Below are 20163 nucleotides of genomic sequence, written 5' to 3' on the forward strand. Positions count from 1 at the left end.
CTAAACTTGAAGATTACCAAAAATCAGATATTCAGACACTGAAAATTTATAATTTGAACTTCACTGGATGTGTAAATTAACAAAGTACCTGTGTGCTTCTTTGGATCTGACTAAGCAGTCTTAACTCAGCAAATACGTGAACGCAAAAAAAAACACAAATTCACACTTTTCTTATGTCACGAACCATAATTAATGTGAATGGAATTCCTGACACGCAATCAATGCTCAAGTGACAACTTAATTGTTTTAATCGATGGGACTTTTAGGATATATTACAAAATTATTTACCTGTTATTTCATGCGCTTACATTTACAAAATATAAGAAAAATGATTTCGATTAAAAACGTATATAAAATCAAATTGCTCATAAAAAGTATTTGCTGTCCATGGACCACAGTTTGAAAACCCCTGATTTATACAATCAATTGAATATATAATGTAAAAATATTATGATTTAACATTGTTTTTATATCAGAATTAGCTTGGCCAGTGAAAGTAGCAAGTTTAGAAAGTCTAGAAATTGAAATACTAATCTGAAAACTGCCTAAAGCCAGCTTAAAGTTTAAGGTATTTACAAAAGTAGAGAGTGATATATATCAACAATAAATTGTAGACAAATAATGTTAGTGTTTAATAGATGTGAGAACAGGAGTAAGTTGAACACGAGTCCATATGTAGATAGTATGAACTAAAAGAAAAATGTAAATCATAGAGTAATTCAGTATATAAATGTGTCCAGACAGCCATAATATTCTCTTTATTCAACACTGACATGTGAATCTAAACAGCCTTTTAGTTTATAAATTTCTTTCTTTCAAGTTCACTTTACACGTACATCATTGTAATCTTGCTTTATTCAAATGCAAGACTGCCTCTTTTACTTTACATGTCTCACTGCCATATGTAATATATTTCTCATGTGCATGATTCTTAGATATGGTGTAAAAAATATGAGCAGTTGTGACTTGGACATTATGAACAGCTTTGATTGCTCACTAGATAACTTTTGTTTCCTAGGTGATATATGTAGAGCTGTTGCTACTTGTTTGTGAAGATGGTAGTGGTAGTTTGAAAGTAGGAAAGGATTTGAAGGCAATAAGAGCTTTAGGTAAGTGCTTACTATGTTGGCAACAAAGTACAAAAGACACTTGTGAGTTGGTACAGTTACTCTACAGCAAACTGCATATTTCATGGGTGAAGCAATGTAGAAAGACAAGATGCAGAGTAACTGAGAAAGCAAATGGATATTAAAAGAATTGGTGGATGTACATAGAAGAAACATTTATACTTATATGGATATGTAATGCTATCTGGAAGATGCATGTTGGAAAAATTGTCAGAGCTGTCGGTACATAATAAATCAGAGAAAAGGCTTGGGAAGAAATTCTTATATCAGATATGACAATATTGAACCTCAAAACTAAAACAGCAAAAGAGAAAGATGGCATATTGCTGTCAGTTGAGGTAGCAATGAAAACTAAATAGAAAACAGATTTGAAATGAAACTGTAAATGTGGATTATGCACACACATATGCATTAAATTACAGGGTACAAGAGGTATTTGAGGACATTAAGAAATTGAATAAAACAAATCTACTCTACTAAAAACTAAATATATTTAATAAAAATTTGTGCATATGTTCTTTAGAAAATTAGCAATTTCAAAATCACTGTGTTCTGCATATGTGGCAACAATAACTGAATGTCTTTTTCTTTCTTGTGTTAGCATTTTATCAGCTATGAGGGGATCTGAAAGAAATGAAAAACTTTTAACTGGTTTGAAGAGATTAATTATACTGGTAATTGAGTGTCCTCAAATACTCCTCAACCCTGTATATCATATATTTAAATATATATATATATACACAATCATACGCAAACACATTCATTATATTTTCATTATCCTCATCATTATTTTAACCTCTACTTTTCCATGCTTACAGAGGTCAGATGGTAATTATTCAGTCAGGTGCCCTTTCTGTTGCCAAACTTCATGTTTCCAAGCAAGGCAATAGTTTCCCATGGCCAGCTCTGTTTTCATGGAAGATTGGAAATGAAGTCCACAGTTTGTATGACAGTGATGCTCATGTACAACTAACTATTGGATGATGTCAAAACAAAGAAACACAAACAAATATATATATGTGTGTGTGTGTACATATATATATATGTATGTATGTGTATATATATATATATATATTAGTGTTTATGGAAAATAATAGAAAATACGGAATATAAAAAACAAAACAGATGAAGTAATAGTCTTAACTTTACAGCTGTTTCAGATTTAGCATGATTACTGCCATAAAAATATCCTATAACTAGATGTATTGATGAATGGAATAACAGGAATTTTTATATATCCATGAGGCAACTTTTGTGTGTTGTATGTGTGTGCACGTGCGTCTGTGTGTGTGTGTGTGTGTGCACACATGCACTTGTGTGTTTGTATGTATTTATGTATACATGATGACATTTATTGGATGAAAAATCTCCATAAGCTATCAGCAATAAAAGAAAACTAAAATAGATATAGTAAGAAGTAATAAGGTGAGATCTGAGGAGTCTAAGGCCCACAGAAACAATAATGTAAGATTAAAAGGTAGAGCAATATATGCCCCATTGCAGACTCAGGTACAGTAAACCAATAAAAATGATACCTACTTTGCTCATGTAAACTTTTTTAATGCAATCCACTTTTAGAGAGAGATAGAATAGGTGTGTATGTGAGTGAATAATTGGATGTGTGTATGAGACTATGTGAGTTGTTTTGACAGCAATAAAAGATATGTGTAATTTTGATGTAACAGAAACATTCCCATTGAGTATATACCACTTTACCAGTCTTTGGAACAGAGATTTGTTATCTATGGTAGTCCATTGCATGTTGGCACAGATCAGCTGTAGATTAAATCAACCTAAGAACTTGACTGATATTTAATGCTATTTTTTTCCCAAAAGGATAGAAGGCAAAGCTTACCTTGTTATAGATTGAACTCAAAATATAAAGTGCCAGAATAAATACAAAAATAAGAACAAATTTTGCATGATATTTTAAAAATGCTGTCTGACCACCAGCTTAATGAAGCTGATGATATAATCACCTTCCAATTTCTTGAATGATCACTTTTCTACACACACACATCTGTTATTTATGTGTGTGTGTGTGTGTAAGTATGTATGTTTATGTATAAGAACTAAACTGCAAAGAAAACTTTGGAATAGCAATAAATATTTATAAATTTGAACACTCTTATGCATAGAAAAGTGTTAATATATGTGTATATTTGCAAATATTCATTGTGATTAAGGCAAATATTTTCGACCTTTTTTTTTAAATAAATAATCCTTTTCAACCCATGAAATTTTTGCTAAGTTTTCATAATATGAGGGAAATATTACATATATTTATATGGGCATACATATGTATATGTATTTATATATGTGTGTGTATTTGTTTTATATGTTGCTAAACACTGTTTTCTTTTTATTAATATATTCTATATGAAATATGCTTTTCTATCATCAAGAATGCTTAGTTTTCATGGGTAGTTACACATGTTAGTATGCAAATATGAATATGTATCTTTGTCAGTTTGGGAGAGAGAGTGATTGTGTGTCTACATTCAAATAAATGCTATTATGTCCAAAAACCTGATATAATAGGCATAAACTGAAGCTAAATGTCAAAAATCTCTAAAGAAACAAATTTTCTAAGTGAGGATTTTCACAATATATATGACTTAGGGTGAAGACAAAGCAGATATGACAATAAATGGAAATTGTTTTCTAAGCTGACAGTTTCTATTGACATTTATTATGAAAGTATATTTTATATCTCACTCTCATAAATGCATTCTCTCTAACAACAATATACCATTACAGGAAAACATCCTGTATTAGAATATAATACCACAGAGAAATCTCTTTGAAAATGTTCTTATTCCTTTCATTTCTCAGTTTCTAAAATTCTTTTAAGTTCCAAAGACATATATTCTTTCTACATCTTAATATCTTCATGAAAATGTCTACACTTAGAGTTCTCTTTATATTTGAACTATCATTTTCTATTCTTGGCTATATCCATTAACATGGTTAATCTCTATTTCACAGCTTAGCCTTTCAATACCCTGCAGTATTCTATCATGTAGCAATGTTAGCATTCCATTAACTCAGTATTTCCCGTGGCTATTTTTCATTAAACTAGCCACATAATCTCAGTTCAGAAACAGAATAAAGAAAAATATACTGAATATATTTTGACAGGCAAACGTAACTATATACACAGATTTAGTTGTTTATTTTCTGTATAATGTTGTTTAAATATTTTTTTTAATAATATTTTTGTCAGCTATCATAAATATTAATATATATTATTTCTCAATTTTTCTATACTGTTTTACACTTACATATTAGATATATGATAGTATTTATAAAAATGTATGTTCATATTATCAATAATGTTGAAAGTTTTCATACAATATTCATATTTTAAATATATATACTTATATAAATGCACACACTTACACATATGCATGCATATTAAATAGCAAGGAAAACAGTAGATTAATTTAATCATTTCATTCTTCATGTAATTTCAGTAATACTTTAGTAATAGCTATTATACATTTAATTATTTAAGAGTCATTATAGGTATTATATCCTCTGAAGACATATAAACTAAATGTTTAATAACTATCACTAAGTATTATTAAAATATTACTGAAATGGATATAAAGAATGAAATAAATTAATTGGTTACTTTATTTGTTATAGAATCAATGCATTTTTACTCTATGGTTCAATAGAGCCACATGTATGAAAACATTCTTGTGAGCACATGTGTTTGAGTGTATTGAAATATACTGAGTTTTAAACAAAGCATGAATAAAAATTAAGTAGGAAGAAATATGAATTTTCTGACATTTACCAAGCAGGTAAGACTTATGACTAATAAGAAGATAATTACTATCATCATTAAAGGGAAATGTACTATGTTGTTGCTGTTATTGTTATTATTATTACTATTAAGGCAGTGAGCTAGTAGAATCATTAGCATGCTGGTAAAATGCTGAGAAGTATTTCGTCTGTCTTTACATTCTGAGTTCAAATTCCACCAAGGTCAACTTTGGTCTTCATCCTTTTGGGGTTGATAAATTAAGTACCAGTGAAACACTGGTTTGTTGTAATTAACTAGTCCCCTCCCGCAAAATTGGGGAAAGGAGAAAAAGAAAAAAAATGTGCCTATAGAGGAAAGGATTATTATCATTATTAAGATGGTGAGCTAGCAGAATCCTTAGCATGCTGGGTAAAATGCTTAGTGGCATTTTGTTTGTTTTTTTACATTCTGAATTCAAACTCTGAGGTTGACTTTGTCTTTCATCCTTACAAGGTTGATGAAATAAGTACCAGCTGAGCACTGGGGTCAATGTAATCGACTTGGTCCCTCTCCAAAATTGCTGGCCCTTCTTAACACCAGCCACTCCACTCTATAGAGTGAGAGAGAGAGAAGATAAGAAAGCAAGAGGGAGAGGAATAGAGAGAGAAAGAGAGGTACAAGAAAGAGGACAGAAATAGGTGTGCTGATGTAAAGGAGATACTTGGTTACCTAGTCAGACAGAAAAGCAAAAGGAGAGAGAGAGAGTGATCAAGAATGAGGACAGAAACAGATGTGCTGCTGTAAAGGAGACACATGGCTACTCAACCAGAAGGAAGAGCAAGCAAAAAAAGAGACAGTGGGAAACAGCAAAAGTGCAAGAGAGAACAGGAGAGAGATTGTGTGAAGTGCCAGGGTGTACTCACAAGTAACAAGGATCAGAGAATAAATGAGATGAAAGAATAAGGAAGAGAGAGATAAATGGTGGTAATTGCCAGGGCATGCCCTCAAGATACAGAGGTCATAATATATGCAACCTGGTGTTGCTAAGAAGGCATGAGTAGGGATTGCAGTAGCTGGTGAAAACCTGGGTGTAAAGATGAGGTGGGGAAAAGCAGTAATACAGCGAGCAAGGCAGTAAGGGCAGGGAAAAGGAGTGGGAGACAATCATATACACTATGTATATGACTTGAAGAAGAAATGTGAGGAAGAGAAAGATGCAGTTTAGAAGAGATGTTGTTCAGTTTCTTGGGGTAGGATGTGTGAAAAGTTTATTGTTACATGTGGGTGGGACACAACACTTCTAGCACTCAGATGTGGGTGGGTCTTCTCTAGAACCTCATATGGTCAGACATCTCGGTCCATTGTCATTTCCTCCGTGAACCCTAACATCCTGAGATTGGTTCTCATCATTTCATCTCATGTTTTCTTGGATCCCCTTCTTCCACAGGTACCATCCACTGTCAGTGACAGGTACTTCTGTATACAGCTTGTCTTTACTCATACGCATCACATGTCCAAACCAATGCATTCTCCTCTCCAGCATGCCACATTTAATTCCTCTTATACCTAAGTCTCAACACAGTTGCATTTTGTTGATCATGCACACTAATGCTGCAAATCCAATGATGCATACTACCTTCATTCCTCTTCAGTCTATGCATGTCCTCTGTATTCAGAGCCCATGTTTCACTACCATGAAGTACAAAGTGTATTCTATATGGAGAATATCTGTCTCTCATCTCTCTATATATACATATACCAGACAAAGCATTATGAGAACTGAGGCATCCCAGACAACAATTATGGAAAAAAAAGTAGCATGACAGATTTTGATTATAGGGACCATCTCAAAACATTTCTCTCTAATGTCACCATAAAACTACATTATTTGCATAATGTGGAGATGATACCACCCACGCTGCTCAAGCAATCTTAACATCAAGTTTACAATTCATCTACAGCTGGGACCCTGTGGCATATGCCCTCTACATGAATCAAGTTCATAACACTTAACTAGCAAATCAATGAGATTTAAATTTCTCAGCAAGAATTTTTGATATTTTCAAATTTATTATGACAGTCTAAAATAACTCAAAAAATTTTGATATTGATGTATTTTATAATCTCATTACTTTCATTTGCTTGTTGACTTGAAGATACACAAGGACCTTTTGTAAGGAGAAAAGTAATTCCAGTTCATTTGACTTATAAGGATTCAGATTATCAACAATAAAAGAATGGAGGACAAAATGAACTTTTAGGGGAATAGAACTTAGAAACTTAATTATATAAAGCATTTAAACTATTTCTGTGGTAATCGACTTCAGCTCTAATTATTAAAATAAATATTATAAATAGAAAGAACTGAAGTATTTTGTAAAAGAATAGGAAGTATTTGTTGCAAAACCTATAAAAGAATTGGAAATTTTGTAGAATCTATAAAACTCAAATTAGATGAAAACTTAACAACTTGACTGTTATTTACAAAAGTGCACTTCCATTTGTAGATTTCACATGAAAGTGAGCAATCTTGTAAGCTGTGAGCATGATACTTGGTGACTATCAATTTAAAATTATGACCTGGGGTCATAATCCAGCTGCATTTTTCAAATTAATGTCAGATGAAATATTTGGGAAGAGTATGAATCAAGAAAGATTGTTTCATGTTACAATACCAGACAATAAATTGTTTGAATTCATGTGGAGTTAAATAAAACTTTGGAATTGCTTCTAATAGGATGAAAGCAGTCAGCTCTGCTATGCAAAACCAGTTTTCTAAGGGACAAAACGACAATTTTGAAGTCTAAAATCAGACTGGAGGGAATTGTGTATCAGAGAAGACTATTCGGATTTATAGGATTTAATCAAAAGCACAGAACACTCTTTATGTGGAAGAGTGAAAGAAAGTGTGTCCATTTGTATGCATTTCTCTTTTGTGTGTAGAGAGTATATGGATATGAAAATGCATGTGTTTGTGGAGACAAATACACATGTATAAATGTGTGCATGTATATGAATGTGATGTAAATGCACCTTCACAATCTGATTTTACTGACTCACTGTATAAATTGCAGTAAAAAAAAAATTAATATGTCTTCATCTTTATATTAATGAAATAACAGTAAGATTTATTAATAATGAAGCTTTGAAGAAATGAGAGATAGAAAATTAGGTTCTTTGCCATAGAAAGTTAATCAATCTCATTAAAACGTTGCCTCTTATCTTTCTTCCACAGTAGCAACATCAATAATAATAATAATTCTTTATACTATAGGCACAAGGCCTGAAATTTTGGGAGAAGGAGCTAGTCAGTTACATTGACCCCAGTATTTGACTGGTACATATTCTATCAATCCCAAAAGGGTGAAAGACAAAATCAACCTCAGTGGAATTTGAACTCAGAATATAAAGATGGGCAAGCTGGCAGAAACGTTTGCATGCCGGGTGAAATGCTTAGCAGTATTTCATCTGTCTTTACGTTCTGAGTTCAAATTCTGTCGAGGTTGACTTTGCCTTTCATCCTTTCAGGGTTGATAAATTAAGTACTAGTTGCATACTGACGTCAATCTAATCGACTGGCAACCTCCCCAAACGTTTTAGGCCTTGTGCCTAAAGTAAAAAAGAATATAAAGATGGACAAAATGCTTAGCAGCATTTTGTCTGGAATGCTAATGATCTTGCCAGCTTGCTATCCTATTAATAATAATAATAATAATGTTTCAATTCTGGTGCAAGGTCACATATTTTAGGGAGCAAATTAATTGAGTGGCTCAACAATAGTGCATGACTGGTACATAGTGACTTGGGAAGGATGAAAAGTAAGTGTAACCTCATTAGAATTAAAGCTCAGAATATGAAAGCCAATGAGCTGAAATTACAAATACTCTGGCCATCCTAATATTAATAATGATAACGATAATGACAATGAGTCATTTTAGTAACACCACTGCCACCACCACCACCATAAAAAGAAACCAAAACAGAAGATAAGCAGATATGTGAACAGAAGTAAGCAGTTCAAGGAGAAGAGATCATTCAAAAATAATCCAAAGCAATTCTTCTGTGCTTTGGAAGAAGTGAATAGGGAGGATGTTGTTCCTAATGCTGACCAGGCCAAAGAATTCTGGAATGAGATATGGGGAAACACTGTGATGCATAGAAGAGATGCCAAATGGATAGAATCGATCAAGACAGAATTGCAAAGAGGAAATAGACAAAGATATATTGCCATATGCACACAACCAATGTCGGGTATCAAACTGGAATGCTCCTGGTCCAGATGGGATCCATAGCTTTTGGTTGAAGAGGTGCAATATAGTTCATGAAAGACTGGCAACTCAATTGAATGAATGTGTCTAGCAAGGTGAAGTTCCCTCATGGCTGGTAATGAGAAAGACAACACTTGTAATGAAAGATAAAAGGGAAATTACCATCCCATTGTATGCCTCAACATCATATAGAAGGTACTTAATGAAATATTTGTGGAGAAGGCAAATACTTTTCTTTCCATATGTTAGTTTAAAGATGAATAGCAGTGGCTATAACTGAAGCCTGAACCTTCAAGGATGATCAAATTGATGTGGCTATTCTGTTAAAATTCTCATACGTTGATGAGAAGAATTTCAAAAGGTTGAGGTTCGAGGAATAAGAGTTTAGTCAAAGCATTTACTTCAGTGTTTGGATGGAAGGATAGGGATGAGGAGAATGTGAGAGGTAACAAAAACTGATGGGTTGCAATTGATATCTTATATGCTCAGAACTAACACTAAGAGAAGAGATAGAGGAAAGAAGCAACATTTTGCTTGGCAAATGTGTATAGGACTCTCATGAAAGAAAGTTAGCCAGTTAGATATTCATTTATTTTTCAATATGATGCATGACTTTTTTTGGATTTGACTTAGGTTGTTTTTAAGCAGCATAATCCAAGTTATGAGAGATCTATTCCTATATGGCTCACACTAGAGCTTTGTAAAGCTAAAGTATTTTTAGTCCTACAGTTGACACTTTATCTTTTGTGACATAGTTTAAGCATTGTAATATATGTGAGGTTGCAATGAAAGATTATGAGGCTTGCATTTGTAGCAACTTTGAAATTTTAATTTGCACGTTGTTCTCATGAGTAGAGAGGATGAAGTACAGCTCTGTCTTTAATATTTGTAGCAACTGTTTCTTTATATTGTTGAAAGAAACTAGGATATCATATCCCTCAGTGGAATATGTTTCCAAGCTCTATATTCATCACAGCAGTGCATGTCAAATGTAAAGTGTTTTGTTTGCATGATAATTATGCTCATGTGGAAAAGATTATCAAAAATGAAGGCTGTCATCATCTGTAAAGGAGTGTTTTCAGCAACAGTTAACATATGTGGGTTAGGTCTATTGAGATTATGTGTTAACCTTTATTGCTAATACCAAGAGAGAAAAGTGAGCAGTGGGAAGAATGGATTCTAAATAATTAAAAGAATCATCTTTTGCAAAAAGGAATATAGTAAATTTCTTGAATGTCAGATAGAGATGGAGATTGAAATATGTCTAACTTAGAGACAAATAGAAAACAAAGAAGTTTTGTGAACAAAAGATTAAATTACATAAGGAAAGCTTTAGGAATACAATGAAATGAATGTGCATTGAATAAAACAGTAATTCTTGTCATGGTGTGATTTTTAATACTCTTATTTTCTTTCTTTACAGAGCAACTCACTAAATACTTCACATGCTTTACTCCTATAACTGTGATTCCAAGCAATATGTTGTTATCCATATACATATTTTTAATCTTACTGCACTGTTGTCAATGTGTAGATCTCATCTATCATGTACAAGAAGAAAAAGGTGCAAACACCTTCGTTGGAGATATTGCAAGTGACTCACAATTGTTTGCTAGTTTCTCATCTCAGGATTATGGACACATTACTTTTACTCAACTCAAACGCCGGCAGTCTAGTAGCTCTCTTCTGTTCAATGTTACTAAGAGTGGGAAATTATACACAGCCCAACGGTTAGATGCTGACTCTCTTTGTACATATAACAAAGAATGTTCAAAAATTGTCAAAGTTGCAGTAAGGCAAGCAGAAACATTTATAAAAGTATTGAAAATCAAAGTGATAATTGAAGATATCAATGATCATCAACCTGTATTTTCTGACAAGCAAATTGATCTTCAGTTTTATGAGACAGATGGGAAAGGGACAAAGAAATCAGCGCCAAGTGCCATAGATGGAGACATGGGAGCTTTAAATTCCAAAATTAACTATAGACTAAAAAATAATGTAAATCAGACATTTTCATTATTTGTTTCCAAAAGAGTTGATGGTGTATCAACATTGGAAATTATCTTAGAAAAAAAACTTGATCGAGAGATCAAAGATCTATATTTAGTGCAAGTTGTTGCTCAAGATGGAGGTTCTCCACCACATCAGTGTATTCTAAATGTTCAAATTTCTGTTATTGATGAAAATGATAATCGACCTGTTTTCTTTCAAAATATGTACAATGTTTCAGTGAAAAACACTCATTCAAGAATGAGGCCTGTTGTAATATTATCAGCAAAGGATAAAGATTCAGGTGAAAATAGTCATGTTTCATATTACTTTAGTCCCAAGACATCAGCAATTGCAAGAGACCATTTTAGGATCAATAAAGAAACAGGAGAAATTTTCCTTGATAAAACATCAAAGTTAAGTGAGAAAATGAATTTTAAGTTATTTATTGAAGCCAGAGATGGAGGTAGTCCACCTTTGAGTTCAATTGCAACAGTTATAGTGAGTGTCTTGAATCAAGAAAATAATGCCCCAACTATAGATGTAGATTTTGTTTCTGTATTAACTGAAAACACTACAAAAATAGTTGAAAGTACCAAAGTTGGTAGTTTCATAGCATATGTTATGGTTACAGACAATGATGTTGGACACAATGGAGAAGTCACATGTGACCTTAAACATGAAAAATTTAAACTTTCTGCAATTAGTTCAAAAGAATACAAGGTTATTTTAAAAGAGCGTGTTGATAGAGAAATTGAGGATCATTATATAATTACAATAAAATGCCAAGACCATGGATTCCCACCATTGCAGAGAGAAAGAAAATTTTCCCTTCAGTTGATCGATGTCAATGATGTACAGCCAATGTTTACTAAAGACACATTCAAATTTTTGACCTATGAAAATGAAAAACCATCATTTCCAGTTGGATTTGTTAATGCCACTGACCCAGATTTAGGGCTAGGAGGCAAATTGTCATATGCTTTATTTGATAAAAACCAATTTGATATTCCTTTCAAAATAACAGACAATGGATTTATTTCAACTAGAAAATCTCTTGACCGTGAACAAAACAGCATTTATAAATTTCAAGTTTTAGTCAGAGACAATGGAAGTCCATCACTTAATAATACAGCTAACGTTATTGTTGAAATTATGGATGAAAATGATAATGCTCCTTATTTCACCTTTCCTAGTGTTAGCCCCTTTAGTTTGGATCTTCATTACCATCCACAGAGTGACACTGAAATCACTGTTCTGAGAGCATCAGACAGAGATAGCCATGTAAATGCTTTCCTTACCTATGAATTAATTGGAGGTAATGATAAACGATTATTTATGATTAATGCTCATTCAGGTATTTTATCTTTTTCTCGAGCAGTTTATCAAAATGATGCAGGGTCATATGAACTTCAATTTATAGTTAAAGACAGTGGAAATCCAGTTCTATCAGCAACAGCCATTTTGTCCTTAACATTGACAGTCAGTAATAAAACATCAACAATGTTAACAGCTGTCCAGATTCAATCCAGTGATATGATTGATGTAAACTTAGTTATAATTATTGTTGTTGTAGCAGTGGTGCTGTCTATTGCCATTGTGATATTCATTACAACATGCATTGTTAAATACAACTACCCCAGAAATGCTAACCATGGCACAGATGTAAATACTTCATACCAGTCAAGAAGTGAAATGCGAAATCTCATTTATCAAACTAACAATCGAGTTTCAATGACAAGAGGCCAAAATGAAGGCATGAGTCCAAATACTCCATCAATGAGATCAAGGGGTCAATTTTATCCAGAAATCGAATCTCAGAAACCTTCCACTATGATCAGAACACTTTCAAAGTCTTCACAAGTAAGTTCATTGCTTTCATTATCATTATTTTAAGTTGTTTTATTGTTCAAGTGAAAATAATTGAGATTGATTCATGATAATATGAAGTAACTGAAGATTAATTTGTTGGTATTAAAACAAAAACTGATTTTTAAAATACAATAATGTCTGAAATAAATTATTTTTTTGTTTGGGAAGCAAGTCATTTTATTTTACTTCATTTACTCCTCCCTTTTTAGCATTTTTTTTTTCACTTCATACTCTTTCTTTTTGGCATGTATTTGCAGGAATTCTGTGTTCTTCCTTTTTCTTCCACTTGTATGCATGGGTTCTACCACCTGTAATGGTATTGGTACCTGGAATGTGTTATACAATCATTCCATAGGTTCTTCTAATCTGTCTGATTCGTTTTCTATGAATCTCTTCTTTAATTGGTTCATGTGTCTTTTTTCAATACCTTTTTTGCTTTTTACCCAATACATCATTTTTCCTATATACTTTGTAATTTCACCTTCTTCCTAGTACTGCTTTCCATTTTTATACAACATCATGTACACCTTATCACCAATTTTGAAAAATTTTTATATGACTTTCTTGGCACTTTTTCTTTCCTTGGCAGGTAACAGTTTATCAAAAGCTGATTTCACCTTCCTCATGAACATCAGTTCTGCTGGTGACCTTCCTGCTGGTGTATTGGAGTTTGGTGTCATCCTGTACACCCTTAGGAATTGTTGCAGAGTGACTTCTTCTGTGACTTCCTTGTTTGCTTTTCTCAAAGCTCTTTTAAACATGTCAACAAATCACTCTGCCAGTCCATTTGATCTGGGATGGTAAGGCACTATAATTCTATGTTCTACTGTGAACATTTCGCAGAATTTTCCATTATCAGATACAATCACGTCTGGGATACTGAATCTTGCGAATAATTTGTGCAAAAAATTTATTACAATTAAGGCAGTTGGTCTTTTGCATTTAACAATTTCCGGTCATTTTGTAAACCTGTCAACTACCACTAAGTAAGCGACTAAGTAGTAGTTAATGGACCCAAAAATTGATGTGTAGTCTTGTCCATGATTTTTTACTTCTAGCCAAGGTTCCCATTTTTGAGTTGGCAATTTCACTGCCAGAGCAGGCTATAATTTTTTTCTACTGGCAATAGTGTCCTTGACATGTGCGCTATGGCCTTTTGGCTGCCATCATCACATTTGTGTAGGAGTATGGCACCTACTTTATACTCACTACCATCTGTTGCAAGTGTTATCTCCAACTTTGGATCGAATTGTTTATATCCTCATCACCACTGTTATAACGTGAACTCTTGTCCACTTGTATGTTATTTGTTGACAGTGTACTATCCTTGTCACCACTATTATGTTGTGGTGGTATTCCATGTCTTATTATCTTTGACTTGTCTATCATGCTTTGCTGATAGCTCTGCAAGACGATGACTGGGAAACATCTAGAGTGCTAACATGGAGAGTGCTAACTTCATTTCTTTCTAGCATTTGTAGGTCTTCTGCATTTAGGCCCATGTCTCACTATCATGTAGTTTTGCTGTTCATATGCAAGTATCACAAATTCTGCCTTTTACTCTAAAAGACAAACCTTTTGTTGCCAACAGAGATAAACAGCTCCCTGAACTTTCATCTGCCTGTTCTTAGGCTTGCTGCTATACTTTCAAAACATCTTCCACCTCTGTTAATAAAGGTACCTAGGTAACAGAATCAATCTGTTAGCTCTGGGGAAATTTGCTTGGCAACTAAGAGTATTTTATTTTGTGTGCACTCTTCATGCTTATTACTTCTGCACAGCTGTCATATACAAATCTGCTTTCTCTAGTAACCTGTCCATGATTCCACTGTACCTCTTGTGTGTCCATAGTTTGCATTGATTACACTGTATGGAATTCTACCAACTTCTCTTCTATATGTTGGGCAAGGTCATTTCTCTGATGGGAGTAGGGTCATATCTACTTTCTCATTTGCTAATATTTTAGGCTTTGCTAAATTACTTTGAAGCTTTTCAATTCCAAGTTTGGCTTCCATGCTTGGAATTTCTCCTCTAATCTTACTACAGTTTCTGCTATAAGAATGAGGACATCACAATATGTGAATTCCCATTTTTATGGTTAGGAAGTCTAAGATGACTAGATAGGGATAGAGAACTGAACCTTGCTGGGCATACTAAATTCATTGCTATTTTTGTTTCTAACTCTTACCTGCCAACAGAATCTCTGTACATGGCTTTCACAAGCCATTTAACTTCTCTCAGCTTCTCAGCACCCACCGGATCACCAAGCTAGGGATTCTGTCAAAGGCTTTCTTTGGATGAACCAATACACTGTTAAAAATTTTTGAGAAGTACAGATAAAAGTCTATTATGTATCAAATGAAGATGCCAATCAGTAATTTTAACCTTCAAATGCACTTTTAAAAGCGCTGATGTATGAACAGGGTTAGGGTTAGTAACAAAAATTATAGATTTAATTTGAAATTCAATTTGAAATTTTACAATTTTATTTAGATGAAGTGAGATGGAAATGCTGTAAAAATTCCACATGCAAAAAGTTCCACACACCTATTCTGGAATAAAATTTTATGATATATTTTACTACAAAAATTAAAACAGCATCTTAATCAAAACAGGTTCATTACATTTTCAAAGACTATATATAACCTTTGTTGCATAATCAAAATTAAGATCTTTCTTAAATAATATCACAATAAACTTTACGAAAATCACAACAATGTATAAAGTATTGCTTTCTACCTCTGATGAAAGTAAAATTAAAAATTAAAATTAGAGTGTAAGAAAAAATGCTTTGCAGCATTTATTCCAGTTCTTTCTACTTTCAACTTTGTCTTTCCTTTCGAGATTGGTAAATAAAGGACCAGTCAAGTGCTGGGAGTGAAGCATCCAGCTAAATCCCTCTCCTCAAAATTGCTGGCCTTGTACATAAATTAGAAACAATTATTCCTGATAAAAGAGAGGTCATTCTAATATTTACTAGTGTTAATTTGAGACATAACTATCAACTAAAGAGCTAACCAGTGCCATCTAACATGACTATCAGCGGAAGAGCTAACCAGTGCTATCTTACTAGTACTATCAGATGGAAACTGAATCCAAGTTTACTAGGAAAAGGCTTATACCACAAAATATTTTTTCAAATATAAGATATCAGCACATGAACAACACTAAATTGCTACAGAATATTCTTATCCTTAATAGAGATTTCTTAAAAGATTTTAACAAATTAGAAATGGAGGAACATATCAAAACTGAAGACTGTAACTGATGCTCTTTTTCTGTCCTCACCAAACTTTATATTTACAAGTTTTTATTCTTTTTCAATACTCTTAGATGTACAGTCAACCTGTTACTGTGACATCTGGTGGTGAGCCAATGGAGCAAAACATTGTTATGGTCCCTAACTATCTGAGTGATACAATGTCTACCAAAAGAGACAGTGGACATAACTGGAATGAAGGAGAAACAAAACAATATGAAGAAATACCTGGTATGTTAGTGGTTATTTTCTGTTTTGTTTCCTCCTTGCTATTCATTAACCTTAATTTATTTGAATTGAAAGATGCTCCAAAACATGAAAATTATTATATTTGTAAATAAACTGATCATAACACAGAATCTAGCAAAAATAAGTTTTCTGTGTAAATTAGTTAAATTAATGGCAAGGATATTAGCAGGCATTAGTTTACTAACAAACCCTCTGATTTATAACATTATGGCTGCTAAAATCTCAATTTTGTTAAAATAGCCCTCTCAAAAATGCAAGAAAATAGGAGCATGACCCACAACTAATGTACAGTTTAAGTTTAAACACAGAAAGGAGTATACAAGATAAATCCAACCAACTTTATAAAATATCACTCTCATTTTAGCTCAGATCCTGAATAAATGGATTTGAAAAAAATACTATGCATGATACTTGAAAGAAATGTTTTACATTAACTGATGATAGAATTCAAGTTCCTGTTTTGAAACTACTTTTTTTTTCTTTTCATTTTGGAATACAATGTATATTTACAAGTTATTATTGTCATTAGAATTACATGTTAAAAAAACTTCCTGTATTGTTATCATCCTTGAAATATGCAACTGGATATGAAAGTTTAAACTTTCAGATAAGCATATAATGGAATTCAGTTTGTCTTAGCAGGAAATAAAATAAAAAAATTTGTTGGCTATAACTGAAAAATATACATATATATATGTATATATTTTGTCAACATATATATCCCAAAAAGAAGCACATACTAAAGCATAGAGCAGTAGTGTATTTATATGCAGTGAAGTTTATGTCTGGTCATAGAGTGACCTATGGTTTCACATCCATAAAGGGCCTAGAGTCTGATGAGCCATCCATGGGGCTAGGCTCTTTATGGATGCAAAACCATTAGTCACTCTATGACCAGACACAGACTTAACTGCATCTAAAAATATACATATACATATATATGTATGTATGTATGTATATACACACACACACACACACACACACACACATATATATATATATATACACACACATACATACATACATACATATATATATATGCAGAGTTTGACCACCTCCTGTACCTGCACCTCAACCTCAGCACCATCATGGCATCTGATGTGGCTTTTTAAACCAGACAATGTTCTGAAAAGATACCCACTTAGATTGCACATCCGATTTGGACCACCAAGAGCTGCAGATAAGTTCTGATCTTTGTGGATCTTTAAATGTCTTTTGAGGCCTCCATTTTGGCAAACCTTCTGCCATACATTGCATTCAAACGTGTGCTCAAATATATAGGCAGAATAGTTGGTGGAGGTTTGTTTTTCATGGGTTCACAAATTAGATTTGAGCCCAGCAAAAGAAAGGCATGGTCTGTCACAAACTGTGCACACAAAAAGGTCATTGTCATTCACCTTCTCAATCGTAACATTGTTCCTTAGATCTCTGTTGAGTCTTACATGCATTATCCTGGATTCTTCAAATACTTTCACTCCACACTTTTGTTCGCCATCCAACTCGATCTGAAACAAGGGTTTCCATGTCTTATGGGTCCATTCCAAGTGACTGCCATCCTTAAACCTTTTTTTTTAGGTTTATGCTGATAGCATTTCCCCTCTGCAAGCTCACCATAAAACAGGTGTTTTGGCATGCGTTCACCTGTCATTCAAACAATATGACCACACCATCTCATTTGGTACATATGTATGTATACATATATACATGTATACATATACACACACACATATATATATTGTGTGTGTGTGTGTGTGTGTGTGTGTGCTTGTGTGTATGCATACATATGCCACCAGATAATCCTCATGTGAAAATTATGGTTTAAACTTTAAAATTGTCTGGAGATTTTAAATTATTTTATTTCTTTAACAAGATATATTAAAAGAAATGCAAATCTCACAACGTTAAGTACATATTCTAGGACAGAGATCTAAGATAAAATATATTCACCATTTTTTAACTGGTAAGTTATTTTTACAATATGTTTTTTAACCTACTGACGTGATAAATCTGATGGTCTAATTCAAGATTGAGTATTACTGTCAAGCATTTTATGGTTTATAATTATACTTAATTTTAAATTGGGTTTCTAAAACTATTATCCTGTAAAGATAAGTTTGATAATTTTCTCTTCTTTTGGCATTTTCCAGGGCTTTACAACTTCAGACACATATCATCCACTTCAAAGATGGACTGAAACCACAAAGACAGACATATAAAAAGAAATCAATGAGATTGTAATAGAAATGAATCAACAAACAGGGAAGTGAACAAAATGCCTATAAGCCTTCCAGAGACAGAATCATAAAACACCCATTTATGGTTGCATTCGATTGTAGGAGTGATATAGTACCATTTAATGTGAACGAGACAAATGTCTTTGAAATACATTAGTATTGTTAATATTGAAGATAGATATAACAAAAAATATTTTTTACCTCCATTCAATCATACAAGGTATGCATACAGACCATAACGAGGTGAACATAGATCTTATCTTCATTTTAAATATTCTGGTTTATATATACCCTGATATATGTTTTCCCTGTGTACAGATACATAATTATGCACATAATATATAGAAAATGTGTATGTAAAAATGTGTACATACACATTTGGGAGTATGAAAAAGATGACTCATCCTCAATACATGAAGAAGAGTTTAATTAATTTGGGGTGATGCTAAGTTCAAGTATCACTGTGATTGATTTTATCTTTCATCCCTTCAGGGTCAATAATAATAAGTCATGTGCTAGATTTAATTTAATCATCTGTAATAACTTCCTTAACCATAAGAATGTATGAAATTTATATTTTAGTTATTAAGGTAACAATATTTTATGCTGTATATCCTACATTTATAAAATAGGATTTAAAACAGTATGCAGTATTTATCATTTAAAGGAATATTTTTCATATTCCATGTTATGTGATGTAATGTCTTTTGCAAAAACGATCCTATATTTAGAAGAGAAATATTTTTATATAACGCTAACTGCTATAGTAAGCATAATTTGGCATTAATCATATTATGTTTTAACTAATAGATTATAACAGTTACGATGATAAGTGTAATGTATATTACTACTAAACAAAAATGCATGTGTCTGTGCATTTGAGTAGGAATGTACATGTCAGTGTACATTTGTTGTGTTTCATCCCAAGTCAACATTGATTCAGCGAATTGATTAAAGACATTCCAATCATGAACATCCTATCTTTTTCCAAGGAACCCAGAACCATATTTACTAATGTGCCCTCTTATGGTAGTGCATGATTTGAAGAAAATTTGGCTGCACTCTCTAGCAGGTCTAGAAATAAACCATGTAGAGGCCCCAACATTGGTCTGTTGAATGTATTCGAAGCATATCTGTATGGCAATTCTGTGATTTTCTTTCAAGTTGAAATTTTTAACATTAACAATCACAATTATATACTGAATGAAGATGATCTAAATACGAAATATTACTGAATGTCATCTGTAATTGTGCATTTTCAAAACTTTTTATAAAGTTTTAAAGGTAAACATGTCAATTTAACAAAGGGTTTTGTTAAGAGTCATTGACAGATATTACAAATTAACATTGTTTATAAATTGATCCAATGCTTCAAGACATAAACATATTTCAGATGACATAAACTGAA

The 20163-nt window shown here is 32.7% G+C and overlaps 1 protein-coding gene across 3 annotated transcripts in view; it reads left to right on the plus strand.

The window, feature by feature from the left end:
* LOC106867374 (protocadherin gamma-B6) overlaps window positions 1-20157 on the plus strand; it is a 51415-nt gene extending 31258 nt beyond the window's left edge. For 2 of the 3 annotated variants that reach the window (XM_014912229.2, XM_014912228.2), the window contains exons 2-4: window positions 10573-13004; window positions 16347-16503; window positions 18669-20157. In XM_014912229.2, the coding sequence (XP_014767715.1) occupies window positions 10629-13004; window positions 16347-16503; window positions 18669-18715 (2580 nt within the window). In that variant the 5' untranslated portion in view covers window positions 10573-10628 and the 3' untranslated portion in view covers window positions 18716-20157. The remainder of the gene's footprint in view (window positions 1-10572; window positions 13005-16346; window positions 16504-18668) is intronic. The other variant, XM_014912230.2, reaches the window with a different exon arrangement.
* Window positions 20158-20163: the final 6 nt, after the last annotated feature.

The sequence above is a fragment of the Octopus bimaculoides genome, chromosome 14, assembly GCF_001194135.2.
Source record: "Octopus bimaculoides isolate UCB-OBI-ISO-001 chromosome 14, ASM119413v2, whole genome shotgun sequence".
Lineage (NCBI taxonomy): Eukaryota > Metazoa > Mollusca > Cephalopoda > Octopoda > Octopodidae > Octopus > Octopus bimaculoides.